Source organism: Pan troglodytes, chromosome 5 (assembly GCF_028858775.2).
Source record: "Pan troglodytes isolate AG18354 chromosome 5, NHGRI_mPanTro3-v2.0_pri, whole genome shotgun sequence".
NCBI classification, from domain to species: domain Eukaryota; kingdom Metazoa; phylum Chordata; class Mammalia; order Primates; family Hominidae; genus Pan; species Pan troglodytes.
The window spans coordinates 179,926,552-179,945,004 of record NC_072403.2 but is presented as its reverse complement, the minus strand read 5'-3'; the positions used below and the strand labels follow the sequence as shown (position 1 = coordinate 179,945,004).

Below are 18,453 nucleotides of genomic sequence, written 5' to 3'. Positions count from 1 at the left end.
CCAACATGGTGAAACTCCGTCTCTACGAAAAATACAAAAATTAGCAGGCGTGGTGGCGCGTGCCTGTAACCCCAGCTACTCAGGAGGCTGAGGCAGGAGAATTGCTTGAACCAGGGAGTTGGAGGTTACAGAGAGCCGAGATCGTGCCACAGCACTCCAGCCTGCTGACAGAGTAAGACTGTCTCAAAAAAAAAAAAAAAAAAAAAAAAAAAAGGCATACAGTCATCTTAACCAATATTTGTTAGATGGTTAATGGACAAATCTAAACAGATCATTAGCATTAAAGATTCCTATTATTATTTTTAGTGTTGTGCTAAAAAGAAGAAATGGTAGAATTGAAAATGATATTAACAATCTGAACCCATCATCTTACAAATTGAGAACTAAGTACAGAGCAAGGGTGATTCGCCTGAATTCAACTTCAAAGTGACAAATTCTGACTTCATTTATTCAAATAATGTGTTAAGCTCTGTTTTAAGTACTTGAGAACCATATTAAGCTAAATTTAATTAGAATTTACCGAATGCCTACTGCTATGTGTCAGACCCAGTGATAAGCACTTCTGCATAGGTTATATCCTGTAATCCTGAAATAGACCTATAAAAGTATCATCACCATCTTTTAGAGAAAAGGAAGCACTTTCAGAGCAATGTCATCACCAGCCCAAATTTCTAGAGGTGGAACTTGAACATAAACTCACATTCTGCTGTTTCCACACTAAAGCAGAGAAAAGTGACCCAGAGTAGATAAATTATTTATATTTAAATACAAAGTCGGTAATTATAATTCCTTCTTTCATTACCATGTGGCAGGCTCTGTACAATACGTTATGCCTCCTGGAATGTCAGAGTTGCAGCAGGAAGCTCAGACTACGTACCTGGATAGAGTTGTCATCCAACTTTTCTGTCCCAACTTCAGTAACACTTAACTGAAGGCGGTAAAGCTTTGGCTTATCTCTAGAGTCAGAACCATCTGTGAGAAGAGAAGGAAGACAGCTCTATTTGCAAAGTCTAATATTACTGTCATGTTATTTCCAACAAACAAAAAGTTATCTCAGGCACTACAGTTCTCATTTCTCAGGATTTCTTTTCAAAGAATTCTCCAAACTTATGTAACACAATTTAACAAACTGGATAGAGAAAATTCAAAATAAGAAATAAACGTATCAGTTTCTGATGAACACGAAGTGCTAACACTAGCATTAACTCCACCACATTCTTATTACACTGAAAAAGCCTTCTCTACCGCACTGCCCTGGACGTTTGTTAATGATTCTGAGGAGCAACTGTAGTAGCAATATGAAGCTCATCAAAGACACACAGGCCTTCCCTTCGGACCAGATCTTTCCTGCAGTATTCTTGCTGCCCTTATGGCACACAACACAATACAGGTTGAGGGCACAGCTAAATCACTGACGGAGGTTTTTAAATGTGCAGTTCTCATAGCTCTCCCCAGACCTCCTGGATGAAAATCCTTGGGGATGAGGCCTAAGCATGTGTCCTCTGAAAAATCACCCCAAGTAATTCTGCTGTCCATTACTGATCAAGAATTACTGTTAAAAGTGGTTAGCTCCCTGGAGTAGAACCGGAGTAAAAGGAAGACTGGGTTTTTTGGCTTTTTTTTTTTTTTGTCATTTGATACCTTTATGAACTGTTGGAATGTTTAATTTATATGAGCATGTGTTTCCATGACAGGGAAGGGGTGAGGAGGAGGAGGAAGCTGCTCTGCCGAAGCCCTCTAGTCCCAATACACCTAGACATGTTTTCTCACTCTTCACCTACTGTATCCCAGATGAGGACAATGTCACTTCATTACCTTAACTAAAAATGAGGTATTCTGATTTCAGAGTTGACATATGAGAAAATGTGCCTTCTAGAACCCATGAATGATGATGTAACTGCAGAGCTTAGCACCTGCACCACAGCCATGGCAGTCAGTCTAGTGTGGCAAGCACACCACCCACCAAAGCTTAGGAAAAGGCCAAACCAGTAAGAGTCTCCATGATCTGCTTTATGAGTGCCTTATAACTTTCAAACCTGCTGATTCCATTACCTGTTAAAATCTCTAGTCACTGCGATTAGGAATGTAAGCTTTGAGAGTTTCACACGTTAAACAGTTTGGAGTATGAGCGTGCACAGACTTTGAGACTGCTAAAATCTCTCAGCACTGGTACCGCTAAACTCTCACAGACAAAAGACACCATAAAAATGCAAGTCCTGTTAGAACTGATGTTAATTTTAGGGTACACAAAGTTACATTCTAATGACAAAATTTTCTATTTCTGAAATACTTCAGAAATCTATGACATCGAGTAAAGGTAAGATGAGACTGAATTACCTGAGAGACACTAATGCCTAACACCCATTAAGAAACTGTTCATCATCTGTGCTGCTTCACATCGTGTTGAAACATTTATTTTCAACTCTAACTGCTCTGAAGTCCTGATCTGAACAAGACATCAAAATCATCTGGGGCTTTTCCTGGACATAGGTAGCTCCTTCTAGACCTGCTGAGTCCAAATCCTCCAGTAATGTTTACTATTTTGTGTGTTTTAACCACCAAAGGCAGTTCTAATGAACCCCCCTAGTTAAGAAATGTGTCCCCCTTATCTACTCCCAGAGCACCCCATCTGTTGCATTAATTGTGCCACTAACCGTATCGTATGATCATTTCCATCTACTTATCTCCCTCATCTCTGAGCTCCCTGGTGGCTAGGTTTAAAAAAAAAAACATTTTTACCCTGGCACTGATCACTCCACATACGGTCCATAGTTAGCAATCAATAAGGACTTGATGTGTCAGCAGTGAATACTTATATAAAAATAAAGAAAACTGAATGCAATATAGTCACAGAGAAATGACACAAATAAATTATAAAGAAAGCAAAAGCAGTAAATAAGTAATCATGTGTGAAACAAGAACATTTCAACGCAAAGTTAAAAACAGAACATGAAAAATGTGTTTAGAGATGAAAGAAAAATTCACATTCATATACTTCCGAATTCTGAATGCTTCTGAAAGGTCTCTTGTGAGACAATAAAGAGCTATCACACACCTTTCTACATCAACAGATTTCAAAATAGAGAAAGGGAGAGACAGAAGCTGCTTTCTCAGTCTCTCCCTTCTCCTCACCTCACCATGGTAATAGAAATTTGTCAACAGATAGAGAGATAAACATCCTTCCCAGGCTCTCTTATTACTTCACAGTAATAATAGGAAACCATAGTTAAAGCTGTTACAGATTTTGAAGAACCTAAATGGTGGCCACAGGATTCAGTGGATAAAGGGATGTTTGGTTTGAGCTGGGGAGGAAAGGGAGAGTGCAGTAGTCCATTCCCTCTCCAAATTAGAAGGACAGTTATCTCACAGGGAGTAACATATAAAACTGTTGCCAAAAACAAAAATCCCAAATTTTCTCCCCTTCCTCAACAAGTATTCTACAAATAGTCAATTTCTGCCCAAAGTGCCTGAGTCTCTTTCTTCTCCATAGATAATGACAATAAATCTGGAGCACCTTGAAGAGCAGAGACAAATCTAAGTAACCCCACAACAGACAGTAACAGCACTGCTACCAGAAAGTTTTTCCTATTCTACAGATGAAGGGAGGCAGACTGGCTGAGCACCGCCCAACGAGTGCTTTGAAACAGCACTCTGTCTTTACTCCCCAGCATCCCTCCACAGCCATTGCTGCTTTTGCCTTCAGTTCCTTCCCAGGGTGAACCTGGGAAAATAAAGACACAAAACAAGCTTCCAGTAAATGAAATGAGTTCTAGATATGGAAACTTACTAGGTACAAATAAAATGACAGTACATTAAATTTCTCAAAATAGGTTATTTATATCAACTAAAAAACTGATACATAAGATATTTGGTCATTCAACACTATTCTGCCCATGAGGTTCTATTAGTGCTTTAGTTATAAAAGTAGTAGTAAGCATAGCATTACCTTCGTAAGTGTGATAGTTGTAGTAGGCAAAGTGATTCCTTCTCCCTGGGGTTAAGACACATGCCAGGACCCAGGTGAAGGCAGCATCAGCAGGAGAGAGACCATGCAGAACACGCGTAATAGGGAAGGAGGAGAAGAGACGCAGAGGGTGAACTTCAGTGAGACACGTTTCAAAGAAGAAAAGGTACACTTCACCCATCAGCTTTTGTGAGGACAAGACTATACTAGTGCCCCAGTCAGTGTTTTAGAAACCAATGCAGACTGTTAAGGGAAACCACAGGACAACAGGTGAGTCACCAAGCAGCAGGACAGCAACAGTGAGTTAATCATACAGAGGGCTACCACCCCACTGGGCTGATTGCTTCTGTTTAAAGAACACATTCAAATCCAAAGCAAAGAACGAAATAATGTATTTCTCCCCATTTCTCCAAAAGACAATGCTGAGCTCATGACCACATCTCAAAAAACTCTTAACCACACCCAGCAGAACCTCAGCATTGAGGATATAATGCTTGGCTGACAATGTGCCCAGGGGAAATACAGTACTTATCCATTCATAACAAATCATTATGTATGAATATTATTTTCTCATAAATGGAAAATAGATCAATTTCATTCAGCATGCTGACTGTGAGCAATGCATAATAATGAAAACCTAAAACGACATCATGACTTAGTGAAAGAACACGGCTTTGGTGCAGGGAAGACCCTGGCCTTGCATTCAGGCCTGCCACCAACCCTTAGGTCACCCTTAAAATAGTGGCACCAGACCTGAACTTCAGACATTTGTGGAACAAGTTAAGCTATCCCACAGGCACAGGGCTCAGGAGAAGTCGGGACTAGAGGCAGAGTCACTTGTCACATGGCACTGTGATTCCCTCCCACTGTGTGAATTACCTGAAGGCAGGAAGGAACTTAATCCTTTTGTATCCATTGTTTTGCCTAAAGTAGAAGGGTCAGTGAATGCTGACTGAAGGCAGCAGAGTGCCATGAGGAATGCAGTGTATTAATAACCATGTAACAAATGCTGTTGCCAATATTTGGTGAAAAGTAGTACAGAACTGTGATCTACTCCACACCTACAAAAAAAAATTCTATATATTTGATTACCTGAGAGACTACAAGTATGAAAGAAGCAGTCGAAATAACAATTCTCACTAGAAGAGAAATCCCCAAGGTGAAGGGGTTTAATCTGTTTTGGTGCTCTACCTCCAAGGCCCAGAACACGGTATGACACACAACAAGTATTCAGTCAATATTTATCAAATGCATGCGTGAATGAATGAATTCTCATCCTGTCCCTGCTATCTACCAAAATAAACTGTCCATTACTCATCTGAAAATTATTCTGTCAGCTGCTATTTATCAATTTCTCTAAGAACTCAACACTCTCAGATCCTCAAAAATTTGGATTTGGAGAAAACAATCATTAGTTTCTAGAATTTAATATAAAATTTTAAAGGGCAGACCCAATACCCAAAAAAGAGCCTAAAAAATTTTAAGTTCAAAAACTAATGGCTGCTTCATAGTTGCCATTCATTACCTCAGACAACCAAACATCAATGCTCTCACACACATTATAGACACACAACAATACTGGGATGTGTTTCCAAGCTACAGTGAGATAATAAAACTTCAAATAAACTTTCCACCCAGAGAACTGAGGTTAGCAACACCAATATATTCCTCACAAATAGCTAATCAATTAATTTTTTTAAAGTCCTGAAGCATAATTAGGTATAAAAGCTACTACCTAAAGCCACACTGCCACTAACTGTGGCATCAAAATGATACCATCACTTCCTGTATTTATATAACCTACTGTACCATGAGACTGCTGGACAACAAATATCGTATGTAATCATTAGTTAATTGCAATAACCTAGCTGTAAGAAACTAAACAAACCTTGCAAATAAAAATAAACTCTCAAAAATCAAAGAAGAAAAAATGTAATTCACGTTCATGGAGCCATATATCATACACATAACTGGTTCAATTTTCTGCTAATTTGCTCTGTGATTACTACTCGGGCTTTCTTTCGATGCAGCTTGGGATGGGGGTGCACCACTCTGATCTTCACAGTATTGTATAATGCAGGTCACATAATAGCATTTAATAATGAAATAAGAAATGAAGTAATGTTAACTGAATGATAAATGTCATGTACAGCCATGCACAGCATACATATGTGCAAATATACACTCTACCTAGGAATGTGTGTGTAAAACATTTCCTTAAGAATGCCCACGTATTTCTCTACTCAATGGCTAACCTGAAACGACAGCTTTAGTGTATTAAGAGTTCTACAAAAAAAACTTAGAGGACTCATGTGAAAATAAATGTAGTCTGTTACTTTAAAATCAAATAGCCTTCCTCTTACTAAGATGGGTTTCTTAGATATAAAATTTAAAGATATTCTTTTTAGACACTGTCCATGCATCAGAAACAACAGCCACACACACACACACACACACACACACACACACACACACACACACCCCTTTATGAAATCTGCCCTAGGTAAATACCAATTTGTCATTGTTGGTAGAGTAACTATTTTACTAAAGTTATCTTGGAAAAAAAAATTTTAGGGATTAAAATAATTTAAAATTGTCCATACACTAAATTTTGTTTCTGAATACTCATCTTTGTCCATGTGAACCATTTTTATGTAAACATATACGTATTTTACAACCTTAAGTTTTAATAATTTAAGAGAAATAAATGTTACGAGAGTTACTTTTAAAAAAATAAATGGCTAAAAATGTTAAGTCAGCCAACAGGAGACTACTTGAAGATGCATTAGAAAGTACAAAGATTTGAAGCTAAAAATGCACATTAATAATGTGTGCTGGTGTGACCAGTTTTCTCACCTGGGCTTAACTCTACTAAATAGGGCAGCTTCTCCGGAGGAAGGGTGGAGCCATAGCCAGACCCGTCAGCTCTCTCCTTTCCCTTGGGTGTCTTGCCTTCCAAGTGTTTCTTGGTTTTCTTTGGGATGTGGTCTGGTGGCCTCCTCTTCAATTGAAAGACTAAAATCCCTAGAACAGCAGCATGGGAAATCATCAGGCAGACTCAGGTTGGTCAGGATGGCCCGCTGACTGGCAGTCAACTGTGCAAAACTTTCTCAAAAAGATGCATGTAATTTAGGAACATCTGCCAAGGAATCACTGTGTACAGCTTACCCAATTCATACTTTTACTCAACAGAGGAAATATTAGCCTCTTGGTGTGTTTGAAAAGCTCTAGCAAGCAATTTCCAAAGACTACTCTAAATTAACAGCTACCGAAAGACATCATAAGCTTGAAAAAAACACACCAGGTTAAGAATAAATGCTTACATTAGTAAACAACTCTATGATCAGTAAATACATTCATACATATAAAAAACCACATTCACACACAAATACACATATAAAAATGTACTTTTAGGGTGATAAGTACACCAAAATCTCAGAAATCACCACGAAAAAATTTATTCATGTAACCAAATACCGCCTGTTCCCGCAAAAGCCTATTGAAATAAAACAACAATTCTATTACTAACAAAATATATATGTATATTTTTAGTTGACCTGATTTTTATTAAATTCAACTTAAAGAATTTAGGCAATTTGCCTTTAATAAATTTTTAACTTTACACTGTTTTTAAAAAGTACTAAACAAGTGTTTTAAGGAGGATAGAAATTTGCTTGCTGAGAAAGATTTTTTCAGTGTTTTAAAACTACCAATCTACATTCCATATTGACACGATTAAATGGCAATACATTTTTATGTCGTTATTAATGCAAGGCCCTCTATGGAGTTAACAGTTAACTTATGATGTGAATTTGAAAGAAAACCGTATTTTCTTAAAAACACAGCTTTAAACAAGACTGCTTTGAAATAATAAGGGAAAATTGTTTCAGTAGTGCAAAGTGTGAATTCATTATTTGAAATGACTAAATCACTGGACAATCTATAGGGTTACAGAAGTCATTTTCTCTATCATAACAAATTTGTCCAAACATCACACAGTTAATCTAGTCAGCATGAAATGTGTTTTCTACTACTGGTAGATACCAGTGATCTTTCGCTTCTTGCTGTAGTGCTAATATTCTGGTTTCTTAATGAGATGTGTGATTTACCTGCAGTATCACCATTTGTTCAGTGTCTAACACATGAGACTCAGATAAGCTGAGTGTGGTCTTAGGGACAATGGCAACACTCAGGAATCATCAAGCAAGTTAATGAAGGAGGCAGAAAGCTCTACAGCAAAAAGCCATCCACGTGGAGAAACCCCATCTCTACTAAAAATACAAAATTAGCCGGGCATGGGGGCGGGAGCCTGTAATCCCAGCTATTCGGGAGGCTGAGGCAGGAGAATCGCTTGAAACCGGGAGGTGGAGCTTGCAGTGAGCCAAGATTGCGCCACTGCACTCCAGCCTGGGCCACAAGAGTGAGACTGTCTCAACAACAACAACAACAACAAGGCCATCCAAAAACATTTACGTACACATCTCCTACATCATGTGATAAGGTGAACACCTGGTATATCACGTAGGAATCTGGTGTAAGTAATCCTTTAATAAGGTTACTACCTTTGTCACTTGGCCATTCCCTGAAGATTTGTAAAGGACACTCATCATCATCAAGAATAATTTCTTTAGCACCCTTTTCATCAGAATGCTGGGCTCCAGGAGGAAGCATAACCTAAAAAAACAAAAATAATTAACTATGAATGTGCCAAAGTAACTAAGTTAACAAGTACTTAAAAGAACACATTTATTGCTTTTGAATGAATAAAATGTCACCATAGAATTAAGCACTAGAAACAATTCTCACTCATCATCAAAATAATCATCAATGAAAGTGAAAGGTAACAGTCTATAATAAAAAGCTAAGCCAGCTGATTTGGCTGCTTTTAATCACCTGGTCCCTAAAAAGAGGTAGACTAAATTTTTTTTTTTTTTTTTTTTTACAACTTTTTATATGGAAAGGCAGTACGGCAGTACGTAATGGTTAACTTCTGCGTAATTTCTTCACTATTGCAAATTTCAATCTCTCTAGTCCTTAACCCACCTTTTCACATTCAAACAATTGTTTTTATAAAGTGGGCTCATACAATATGAGATATCTTAGGATAACCACCATACAACAAGCCAGAATAGTTTTCGTTTTCTTGAAATAATCTCTTTATGATTAAATTTTAATCAGACCATTTAAATATATTACAGGGCAAGTCATTCATTCAACAAATGCTTCTAACCACCTGTTTCAATATACTGTATTCACTGAACTCCTAAAAATTCATAATGCTGTATTACTTTTTTATTACATTTTTACTAGAGCCAAACAATTTTTTTAATAATCTAAGAAAGCCCCCAAAACACTGTAATATGGAGGAGAGTGGGAGATGATGGTTGTCCAATATTCTTCTAGACTTTGGGCTAGTGCTCCATCTTCACTCTAACACACTGCTAACATGAACCAAAACAGGATTAGAGAGAATAAGAAAAGAAGGCCAAGTCACTGGCATGTGAACATTACTTCCAACCTGTAATTAATGTAATGATGTTATCTTAATAGACCTCACCACCCAAATGTATCCTCATGCTCACATACCAAATGGGTTAGACTCTTCTACAGAACCCTGTAATTTCTCTCTACACTGCTTCAATTACCTTAAAAAGACAAATAGACTATAACACACCTTTTCATAAATTAACCAATCTTTCTTCATAGTGTTTCATATTACATTCAGTATCTTGGCTTAGAACACATACTACTTCAGGATCTGACCTTCACTCATCTCTTTAGTCTCAATCTTTATCAAACATTTAGAGCCAAGTCACATGGAACCAGAATCCTCACACTCGGCGACATATATTATGCTTCCATGATCCCTCCTGCCCCAACTTTCATGTCTAATAACATCCACTCATCCTTCAGCTTAAGTACAACTTCTCTAGAAAGCATTCAATGATTTTCATTCTAATAGAAAAGCTCCCTGTTTTCTATTTCTTAGTCTTTCTGTCTCCCTTTATTATAAGCTCTAAGGGCAGCTTCTTCTTATCCCAGGATAATATCTAACAAGGAGAAAATTTATTAAATAATTAAATAGATAAAATAATGAATAAAGAATACGAAAACAGCAACAATTTATAAAATGGCAACCTGGGCCAGGCACAGTGGCTCATGCCTGTAATCCTAGCACTTTGGGAGGCCAAGGCAGGTGGACTGCCTGAGCTCAGGAGTTCGACACCAGCCTGGGCAACATAGTGAAACCTTGTCTCTACTAAAAAATACAAAAAATTAGCCGGACATGGCAGCGTGCGCCTGTAGTCCCAGCTATTCGGGAGGCTGAGGCAGGAGAATGGCTTGAACCCAAGAGGCGGAAGTTGCAGTGAGCCGAGATCGTGCCATTGCACTCCAGCCTGGGTGACAGAGCGAGACTTCATCTCCAAAAGGAAAAAAAAAAAAAAAAAAAAAAGGCAAGCTGAGAAGATAAAGAATTTCAAGGTAAAACAATAATTACCTCCTGATTTGTATTGCCTAATCTTGCAAAAGAAAACTGGTTAGGAAATAACAGAACAGAAAACCAAAACTAGAAGAAACACTCAATGGAAATTATCAAATGACTTCATAAGGGACTGTCAATAAAATCCCAAGATAGGCTTTTATAACTTTAAAACCCTGATTAAGGTGCTCTTTCACTTTCTCATTTTCATCAGTAAAAATCAGCCAAAAATTACTGAAAAGAAAAAGATGTTAAAAAGTTTATCAGATGCAATTTTATAGAACAGTTTATTATTAAATAGACTTATATACACTTATCAACATCAACATTCCCTTGGCAAATACTGGAGCAACACCAGGTATCAGATGCAACACCAGGCATTCTTTTTTTTTTTTTTTTTTTTTTTTTTTTTGATACAGTCTCGCTCTGTCACCCAGGCTGGAGTGCAGTGGTGCGATCTCAGCTCACTGCAACCTCCGCCTCCCGGGTTCAAGTGATTCTCCTACCTCAGCCTCCCGAGTAGCTGGGATTACAGGTGCCCACCACCATGCCCAGTTAATTTTTGTATTTTTAGTAGAGACAGGGTTTCAAGTTCCTGCCCTCAGTGTTCACACCACAACAGCTGAGGGACACAGCTCAGAAAGCATCAGGCCTCTGTTCAGTAGTACAGACCCTATGTACACTGCTGTTTTACTAATAGTATTCTGACTTAGAAAACTTTGTACAGCAGTTACTAATCAATTGTAAGTATACGGACCACTTAAAAAACCCATCATATCCATGGACTTAATTATTCTATGGGTAAATTATCTCTCTTATATATACAATCATACTTGCTACATAGTTCTTGTGAATGGTAAGGGATTATCTTCTAAGGCCCAGGATTGTAACAGAGCTCTCTTGTACTTCAAGTAACTGTCAGGGCAACACACCACAATGTCCTCCAGCTCAGGTATTTTTCCTTCAGAGAGAATGTACAATTACCTTGACTAAACAACCTTACACCCTTACCCCATCAATGCCCCACAGAGTATGGCAGAACTCTAGTTCATGACACTGTTTATCTATGAATTCTCATTTAAAGTATAAATTTTAAAATTTCACTTCTGAGAAGACTTTTTTCCTTCAATTTTATTGATACTATTTCTCACTACTTCCTACTAAAGGCCAAAGAAATAAAAAGATGCACCAAATTACCAAATACCCATGCTTATCTCTCTTCTCCCATCCCAATGAAATGAGCTTTGCTGTATTTCTTTCTGATTCTGAATAACACACGTTCACTGTAAAAAAAAAAAAATTCAAATACAGAAAAAGCACAAGGGAAAAAAAAAAAAACTACTGTGAGATTACTATATTTTTGTGACCATACTTTCAATAATTATCTTTATGCGTTTATTTTATAATGAGATTCAGATCTTAATCATATAACACATTTTAAAAGTCTTTTCCTCCCTCGTTCCCTCACTTAGTTTGTAAGCTAGTATCTTTTCTAGGCATTTAACTTTCTCTTTGCTCATGTAAACATATACACAGCATTGTGTTATCTGGTTTTGTTTATGATGACTGCTTTTACAAAGACAGGGTATTCGTAAATGTACAGGCATACCTTGTTGCTTTATTGTGCCTCACGGATATTGCTCTTTTAAGAAAAAACAAATGTAAGTTGAAGGTTTGCGGCAAGCCTGCGTTGAGCACGCCTACTGATGCCATTTTTCCAACAGCATTGCTCACTTCGTGTCTGTGTGTACATTGTGTTAATTCTCACAATACTTCAAACTTTTTCATTATTATTATTAAATCTGTCATGGTGATCTGTGATCTTTGATGTTACTAATGTTTTGGGGTGCCATGAACTGCACCCATATAAGATGGCAAGCTTAACTGATAAATGTGTGTGTTCTGAATGTTCCACTCCCCATCTCTCTACCTCTCCTTGGCCCTCCCTATTCTATGAGACATAATATTGAAATTAGGCCAATTAATACCCTAAAATGACCTCTAAGTGAAAGGAAGAGCTGCACATCTCTCACTTTCAATCAAAAGCTAAAAATTGATTAAACATAGTGAGAAAGGCATGTCGAAAGCCCAGACAGGCAGAAAGCTAGGCTTCTTGGTGCCAGTCAAGTTATGAATGCAAAGGAAAACTTCTTAAAGGAAATTAAAAGTGCTACTCCAATGAACATATGAATGGTGAGAAAGAGAAACAGCCTTATTGCTCATATGGAGAAAGTCTGAATGGTCTGGATAGATGACCAAATCAGCCACAATATTACAGCCAATTCTACTCTAGAGCAAGGCCCTAACTCTCTTCAATTCTATGAAGGCTGAGAGAGGTGAGAAGGATGCAGAAGAAAAGTCTGAAGCTAGCAGAGGTTGATTTGTGAGGTTTAAGAAATGAAGCCATCTCCATAAAAGTGCAAGGTGAAGCAGCTAATGGAGAAGCTGCAGCAAGTTCTCCAGAAGATCTAGCTAAGACCACTGATGGTCACTACACTAAATAACAGATTTTCAATGAAGATGAAACAGCCTTCTATTGGAAAAAGCAGCCATCTAGGACTCTCTAGCTAGAGAGGAGAAGGCAAAGCCTGGCTTCGAAGCTTCAAAGAACAGGCTGATTCTTTTGTTAGGGGCGAATGCAGCTGGTGACTTTAAGTTGAGGCCAATGCTCACTTACCTTTCTGAAAATTCTGGAGCTTTTAAGAATTATACAAATCAACTCTGCCTGTGCTCTATAAATGAACAACAAATCCTAGATGTCAACACATCTATTTACAGCATGGCTTACTATTTTGAGCCCACTGTTGGGACCTACTGCTCAGAGGAAAGAAGAAAAAAAAATAAGATCCCTTTGAAAATATTACTGCTCACTGACAAGGCACCTAGTCACCCAGGCTCTGGTGGAGAGGTACAAGATTAACATTGTTTTCATGCTTACTAAAGCAACACTCACTCTGCAGCCCATGGAACAAGGAGTGATTTTGACTTTCAAGTCTTATTATTTAAGAAACACATTTAATGAGGCTATAGCTGCCATAGATAGTGATTCTCTGATAAATCTGGGGTGAAAACCTGGAAAGTATTCACCATTCTAGATGCCATTAGAATATTCATGATTCACGGGATAAGGAAAAATATCAATAGTGAAAGGAGTTTGGAAGAAACTGATTCAAACCCTATGGATGATTTGGAGCTGTGCAAGACTTTAGTGAAGGAAGTACATGAAGATGAGGCGAAAACAGGAAGAGAACTAATTATAAATGGGGTCTGAAGATGTGACTGAAATGCTGCAATCTCATGATAAAAGTTGAACAAACAAGGAGTTGCCTCTTGTGAATAAGCAAAGAAAGTAGTTTCTTATGGAATCAACTCCTGGTGAAGATGCTGTGAACACTGTTGAAATGAAAACAAAGGATTTCAAATATTATATAAACTTAGTTGATAAAGCAGTGGCAGGGGTTGGGAGGACTGACTTCAATTCCGAAAGACATTTTACTGTACATAAAATGTTATCTAACAGTATCATATGCTACAGAGAAATGTTTTGTGAAAGGAAGAGTCAATCAATGCAGCAAACTTCATTTGTTGTATTTTAGGGAGTTGCCACAGCCAACCTAACTAACCTTCAGCAACCACCACCCTGGTCAGTCAGTGGCCATCAACATCCACGCAAGCCCCTGCACCAGCAAAAAGATTCTAAATTGCTGAAGGCTCAGATGACTGTTAGCATTTTTTAAGTAATAAAGTATTTTTATATTAAGGTAGGTCCATTTTTTCTTAAACACAATGCTACTGCACACTTAAATAGACTACAGTATACTAAAAGCATAACTTTTATGCGTCTTGGGAAACCAAAACACTCCTGTGATTCACTATACTGCGATGCCAGATTTACCGTGACGGTCTCTGGCATCGAACCTGCAACATCTCTGAGGTGTGCCTGTATATACCTCCAGGTCAACTGGTAGAGATTTAACTGACGTTGCAGAGCAACACGTCACTGAGTGGTAGAAGCATTCCTTAGTGCTGGGCTTGTTGTCTGCTTTTTTATTGCTATGCACAGAATACTGCAAAAATAAATGCTCATAGAAATATCCTCAGGAATTTACTGGCTATTTGTTTATTTTAGATGTCACAACTAGTATTTACCACCATATTTCTAAACAATGTGTCCTTATTGCTATTTACCTTCAGTCTTGGACATTATCTCCAATCTCAAGTGCGTGCCGTTCAGCACTACTGCAGAGGAATCTTCTGGACTTTCCTTCCCCATCATCCTTGGAATTCCCTTCTCTTGATAGATTCTATTCTTGAATTCTCCCTCTCTCTCTTTCTTGGCCTACTCCATCATTCTGCTGGACAATGTCCTCCAGCACTTTTTGAGATAGGGCACATGGGAGGTAAATTTTTGCCTTGTATGTTTTGAAATGTCTTTATTCCATCCACGTAACACCTGGCTGACAGTCTGGATGGGGAATCATTTCACTCTGCATTTGAAAGTACACGGCATGCCAGATACCATAGTTACTGTTGAGAAGACTAGCACCAGCCTTACTCCCCAAACCTTTATATGCAACTTGAATCTTTTTCTTTTGAATCATTCTTTTTAATACTAGTTTTCTGCAGTTTCAAAATAATAAGCTTTGGTTTGGGTCTTTGTCAAAGCAATTATACCATTATTCAGTGGGCCTTTTCAACCTAGAAACTAAACTTCTTCAGTCCTGAGAGATTCTAGCAGTATTTCCTTGATAACTTCCGTCTCTCCATTTCCTTTGGTTTTCTTTTTTGTTTGTTTGTTTTTGAGACAGAGTCTCGCTCCGTCGCCCAGGCTGGAATGCAATGGTGAGATCAAGGCTCACTGCAACCTCCCGGGTTCAAGTAATTGTCCTGCCTCAACCTCCCAAGTAGCTGGGATTACAGGTGTGTGCCACCATGCCCAGCTCATTTTTTTTTTTTTTTTTTTTGTAGTTTTAGTAGAGACAAGGTTTCGCAATATTGACCAGCCTTGTCTCAAACCCCTGACCTCAAAGTGCTGGGATTACAGGAGTGAGCCACCACGCCCGGCTTCCTTTTGATCCCCCTTTAGTATATGTTAAATATTCTACACTAATAATCTAAATATCTTGTCTGTTTTACTTCTTTTTCTGTTTGATCTGTATTTAGGTAGATTTCCTTATTTTCTACCTATCTTATTAACATTTTCCCCCCTCTATCACTTATTTACTTTATATATTTTTTATTTCTAAGAGTCCTTTCTCCGTCTGTTTCTTTTTCCAGCATTCTAGTCTTATTTCATGGATGCACTATTTTCTTTATCTCTGTAAGTCTTAGTGTTGTCAAACTTCCATCTGTTCTCTCCAGTTTCTCCCTTTCAGCTCCAGTTTTCTTAATGTTTCTGTTATCTGTCCCCGTTTTAAAGGTACTTTTTTCAAATGTCTGTTGAACCTTGGCTATCAACATTTGACAGCAAGTCCCATGAAAGCTGAATGTAAAGGCTATATATGTGGGCAAGGGTTACTGTTGCTAAGTCTCAGAGTGATGTTATTAGACCAGAATTTTCAAAGGTCCATTTTTATACAGATCTTTCTTTCAACAAGTGCCTTCTGAGAGGGATCCATAAATCTTCTAGCCATCAGTATTCTGGGTACAGTCTTTCACTTCATCCTCCTGTTTTCAGTGAAGACCCTTGTCACCTTGTGCTACTCCTGTTACCTCCAAATCCAAGGACTCCATTCAATACCCACCCACCTCCCATCAGTTTTACTCTAGCCTTCAGCAGTTAGGGTAGGGAAGTGAATCCGGTGGAGTCTGCCACTTCTTACAGAAACTTTCAGCCCAATTTCTTCTTTTCAGCCCAACTTTCAACACTGCCTTAGAAAGTTCCAAAGCCTCTAATTCCTGAGTCTTCCTGGGGCTGGGATACACTTGCCTGCTTTGTCTTGATGTCCTCCCAGCAAGATTTCTCTGGTCTGGCAAGTCAGAGACCTCTCATTTACATCTGCAAAATTCCACAGACTAATCTCTGGTCATCTCATCTTTCATTCTCTTTGTTCTTGTGCATTTAAACAAATTTTTATTCCTTTATTGTCATTTTAATGTGAGAAAAACATGATTTCCCATCTACTGTCAGCTAAAGTTGGGCTGTATTCATAAGCTTCAAATCACTAGTTTTTCCAACTCAACTTCTTAGCTTCTCAGCAAAAACATAAAAGTTATAAAACTCAAACAACACACCCTTTTATTTAATTCTACCTGTAGCTAACCAGAGAGGCACAAGACCTCTACACTGAATACTATGAAACACTGCTGAGAGAATTTAAAGCACTAAGTAAATAAAGAGATACACTCTGCTCACAAATTGGAAGACAAAATATTGTTAGGATGAGAAGTCTCTCAAAGTTGATCTACAGAGGCAATGCAAACCCAATCACAATCTCAGAAGGTTTTGGGTAGACACTGACAAACTGATCCTAAAATTTATAGAGAAACATAAACAACCTAGAATAAACAAAGCAATTTTTAAAAATCATGAACAAAATTGGCACATACTTTACATAATTTTAGACTTATAAATCTACAGTAATTAAGGCAGCTTGGTATTGGTAAAAAGATAGACATATGTATCAATGGAACAGAAAAGAGACCAGAATAAGAACCACAAGTATATGTGGTCAATTGATTTTGGGGTAATTTTCATTTTCTTTAATTTGCCTCTTAATATTTTTCTTATTTTATAATAGAAATATGTATTACTTTTGTAATGGAAGGGAGACTGCTTTTTAAAAATATATATTTAGCACATGATTTGTAAATTATCAGATTCTAAATGATATGGTAGGCTGAAAATCTAGGTTTAATTTGATTTAAAGAAAATCTACCATTTAAATGTGAAGTAGAAAGAACTACTGATTTGATAAAGTTCCTTACCCGGGCGATGCAGTAATCCTTAGGGTTTTCTTTTTCCAGACCATACTTCTCTAAAGCTTCAGCCACAGCAAAGTCTGCAGGATCTGTAGTAGACAGCAGGATTGTCTTGTAGGGAATATTTGGTTTTAAACTATCTGCATAAATTCTCAATGTTCCACCTGAAAAAACATTTTGACATCTTTGAGTACAACTTACTTTATGCCAATAACAGAGATAGCTAACATTTACAGTCACTTGAGAAAAAGGTACCTGCATTCTAGCTAAAATGAGTGCAAAGACAATCTGCCTAATAACTATTGTTTCATTTCCTGTTAGATAACATATAATAGCAGTAACTAGTTGATCTAGTGACACTTAGAAACCATGAACAATCCAGCATGACAAAGATCATTTTCATCTTCTCTCTTCAAGCTAAAGGAGTTTTTAAAAACAATGAACTGATTTCCGTATCTATAGTGAGGAAAGAAAAGAAAGGAACTCCAGAATTTCTCTATGGTGCTGCTCTTTATTCAATTGCTTTGCGATTTCCTTACCTATATATTATTATATACCTATTTCTCCCATTTTCCTACTTCCTGATCATCAATCTGAAAAAAACTAAAAACCCAGATAAAGTTAAATATTAACCCACTAAATAAATCCATTTTTAAAAAGTGAAGTAGGAACCAGGAGATCTCAGGTGCTCAAGGCCAAAGATTTTTCATAAGAGATTTGCCAACAGAGCAGAGTTCTATTTTTACTTCCAGGCACTACAAACTACAATGTCCTTTATAGCTGTGAACTTATTTAGGGGAAAAAAAGAAAACCAACTACAGCAGAGCAATTTGGATATCCTGACATTTTCTTTTGTTTCTTTTTAATGGAAATCTACATGTGTATGTCATAATATTGTCACTTTAGGTGTCATAACCTGCTTTCTACCTATGGTCCAAGATTAATATAACCTGAAATCTGAAGTCCAGATGGAAGGATACTGAGGGAAGAAATTAAGATAGGTTCCACAGTCCCATTATGACACTGTGACCCTAGGTATGCACTCTGGCTTCTCTAACTCTCAATTTTCTCACCTGTAATTTAAGAG

At 37.6% G+C, this 18,453-nt stretch overlaps 1 protein-coding gene across 37 annotated transcripts in view; it reads right to left on the bottom strand.

Annotated features, from left to right (window-relative positions):
* The window catches only part of AFDN (afadin, adherens junction formation factor), a 145,978-nt gene that overhangs the window by 73,391 nt on the left and 54,134 nt on the right, over window positions 1–18,453 (bottom strand). For 29 of the 37 annotated variants that reach the window (XM_016956634.4, XM_016956646.4, XM_063813683.1 and 26 more), the window contains exons 6-10: window positions 17,373–17,530; window positions 8,527–8,638; window positions 6,821–6,988; window positions 3,947–3,991; window positions 878–972 (exon numbers count right to left, since the gene is read on the bottom strand). In XM_016956634.4, coding sequence (XP_016812123.3) covers window positions 878–972; window positions 3,947–3,991; window positions 6,821–6,988; window positions 8,527–8,638; window positions 17,373–17,530 — 578 coding nt within the window. The remainder of the gene's footprint in view (window positions 1–877; window positions 973–3,946; window positions 3,992–6,820; window positions 6,989–8,526; window positions 8,639–17,372; window positions 17,531–18,453) is intronic. The other 8 variants (XM_016956644.3, XM_054686512.1, XM_063813687.1 and 5 more) reach the window with 1 other exon arrangement.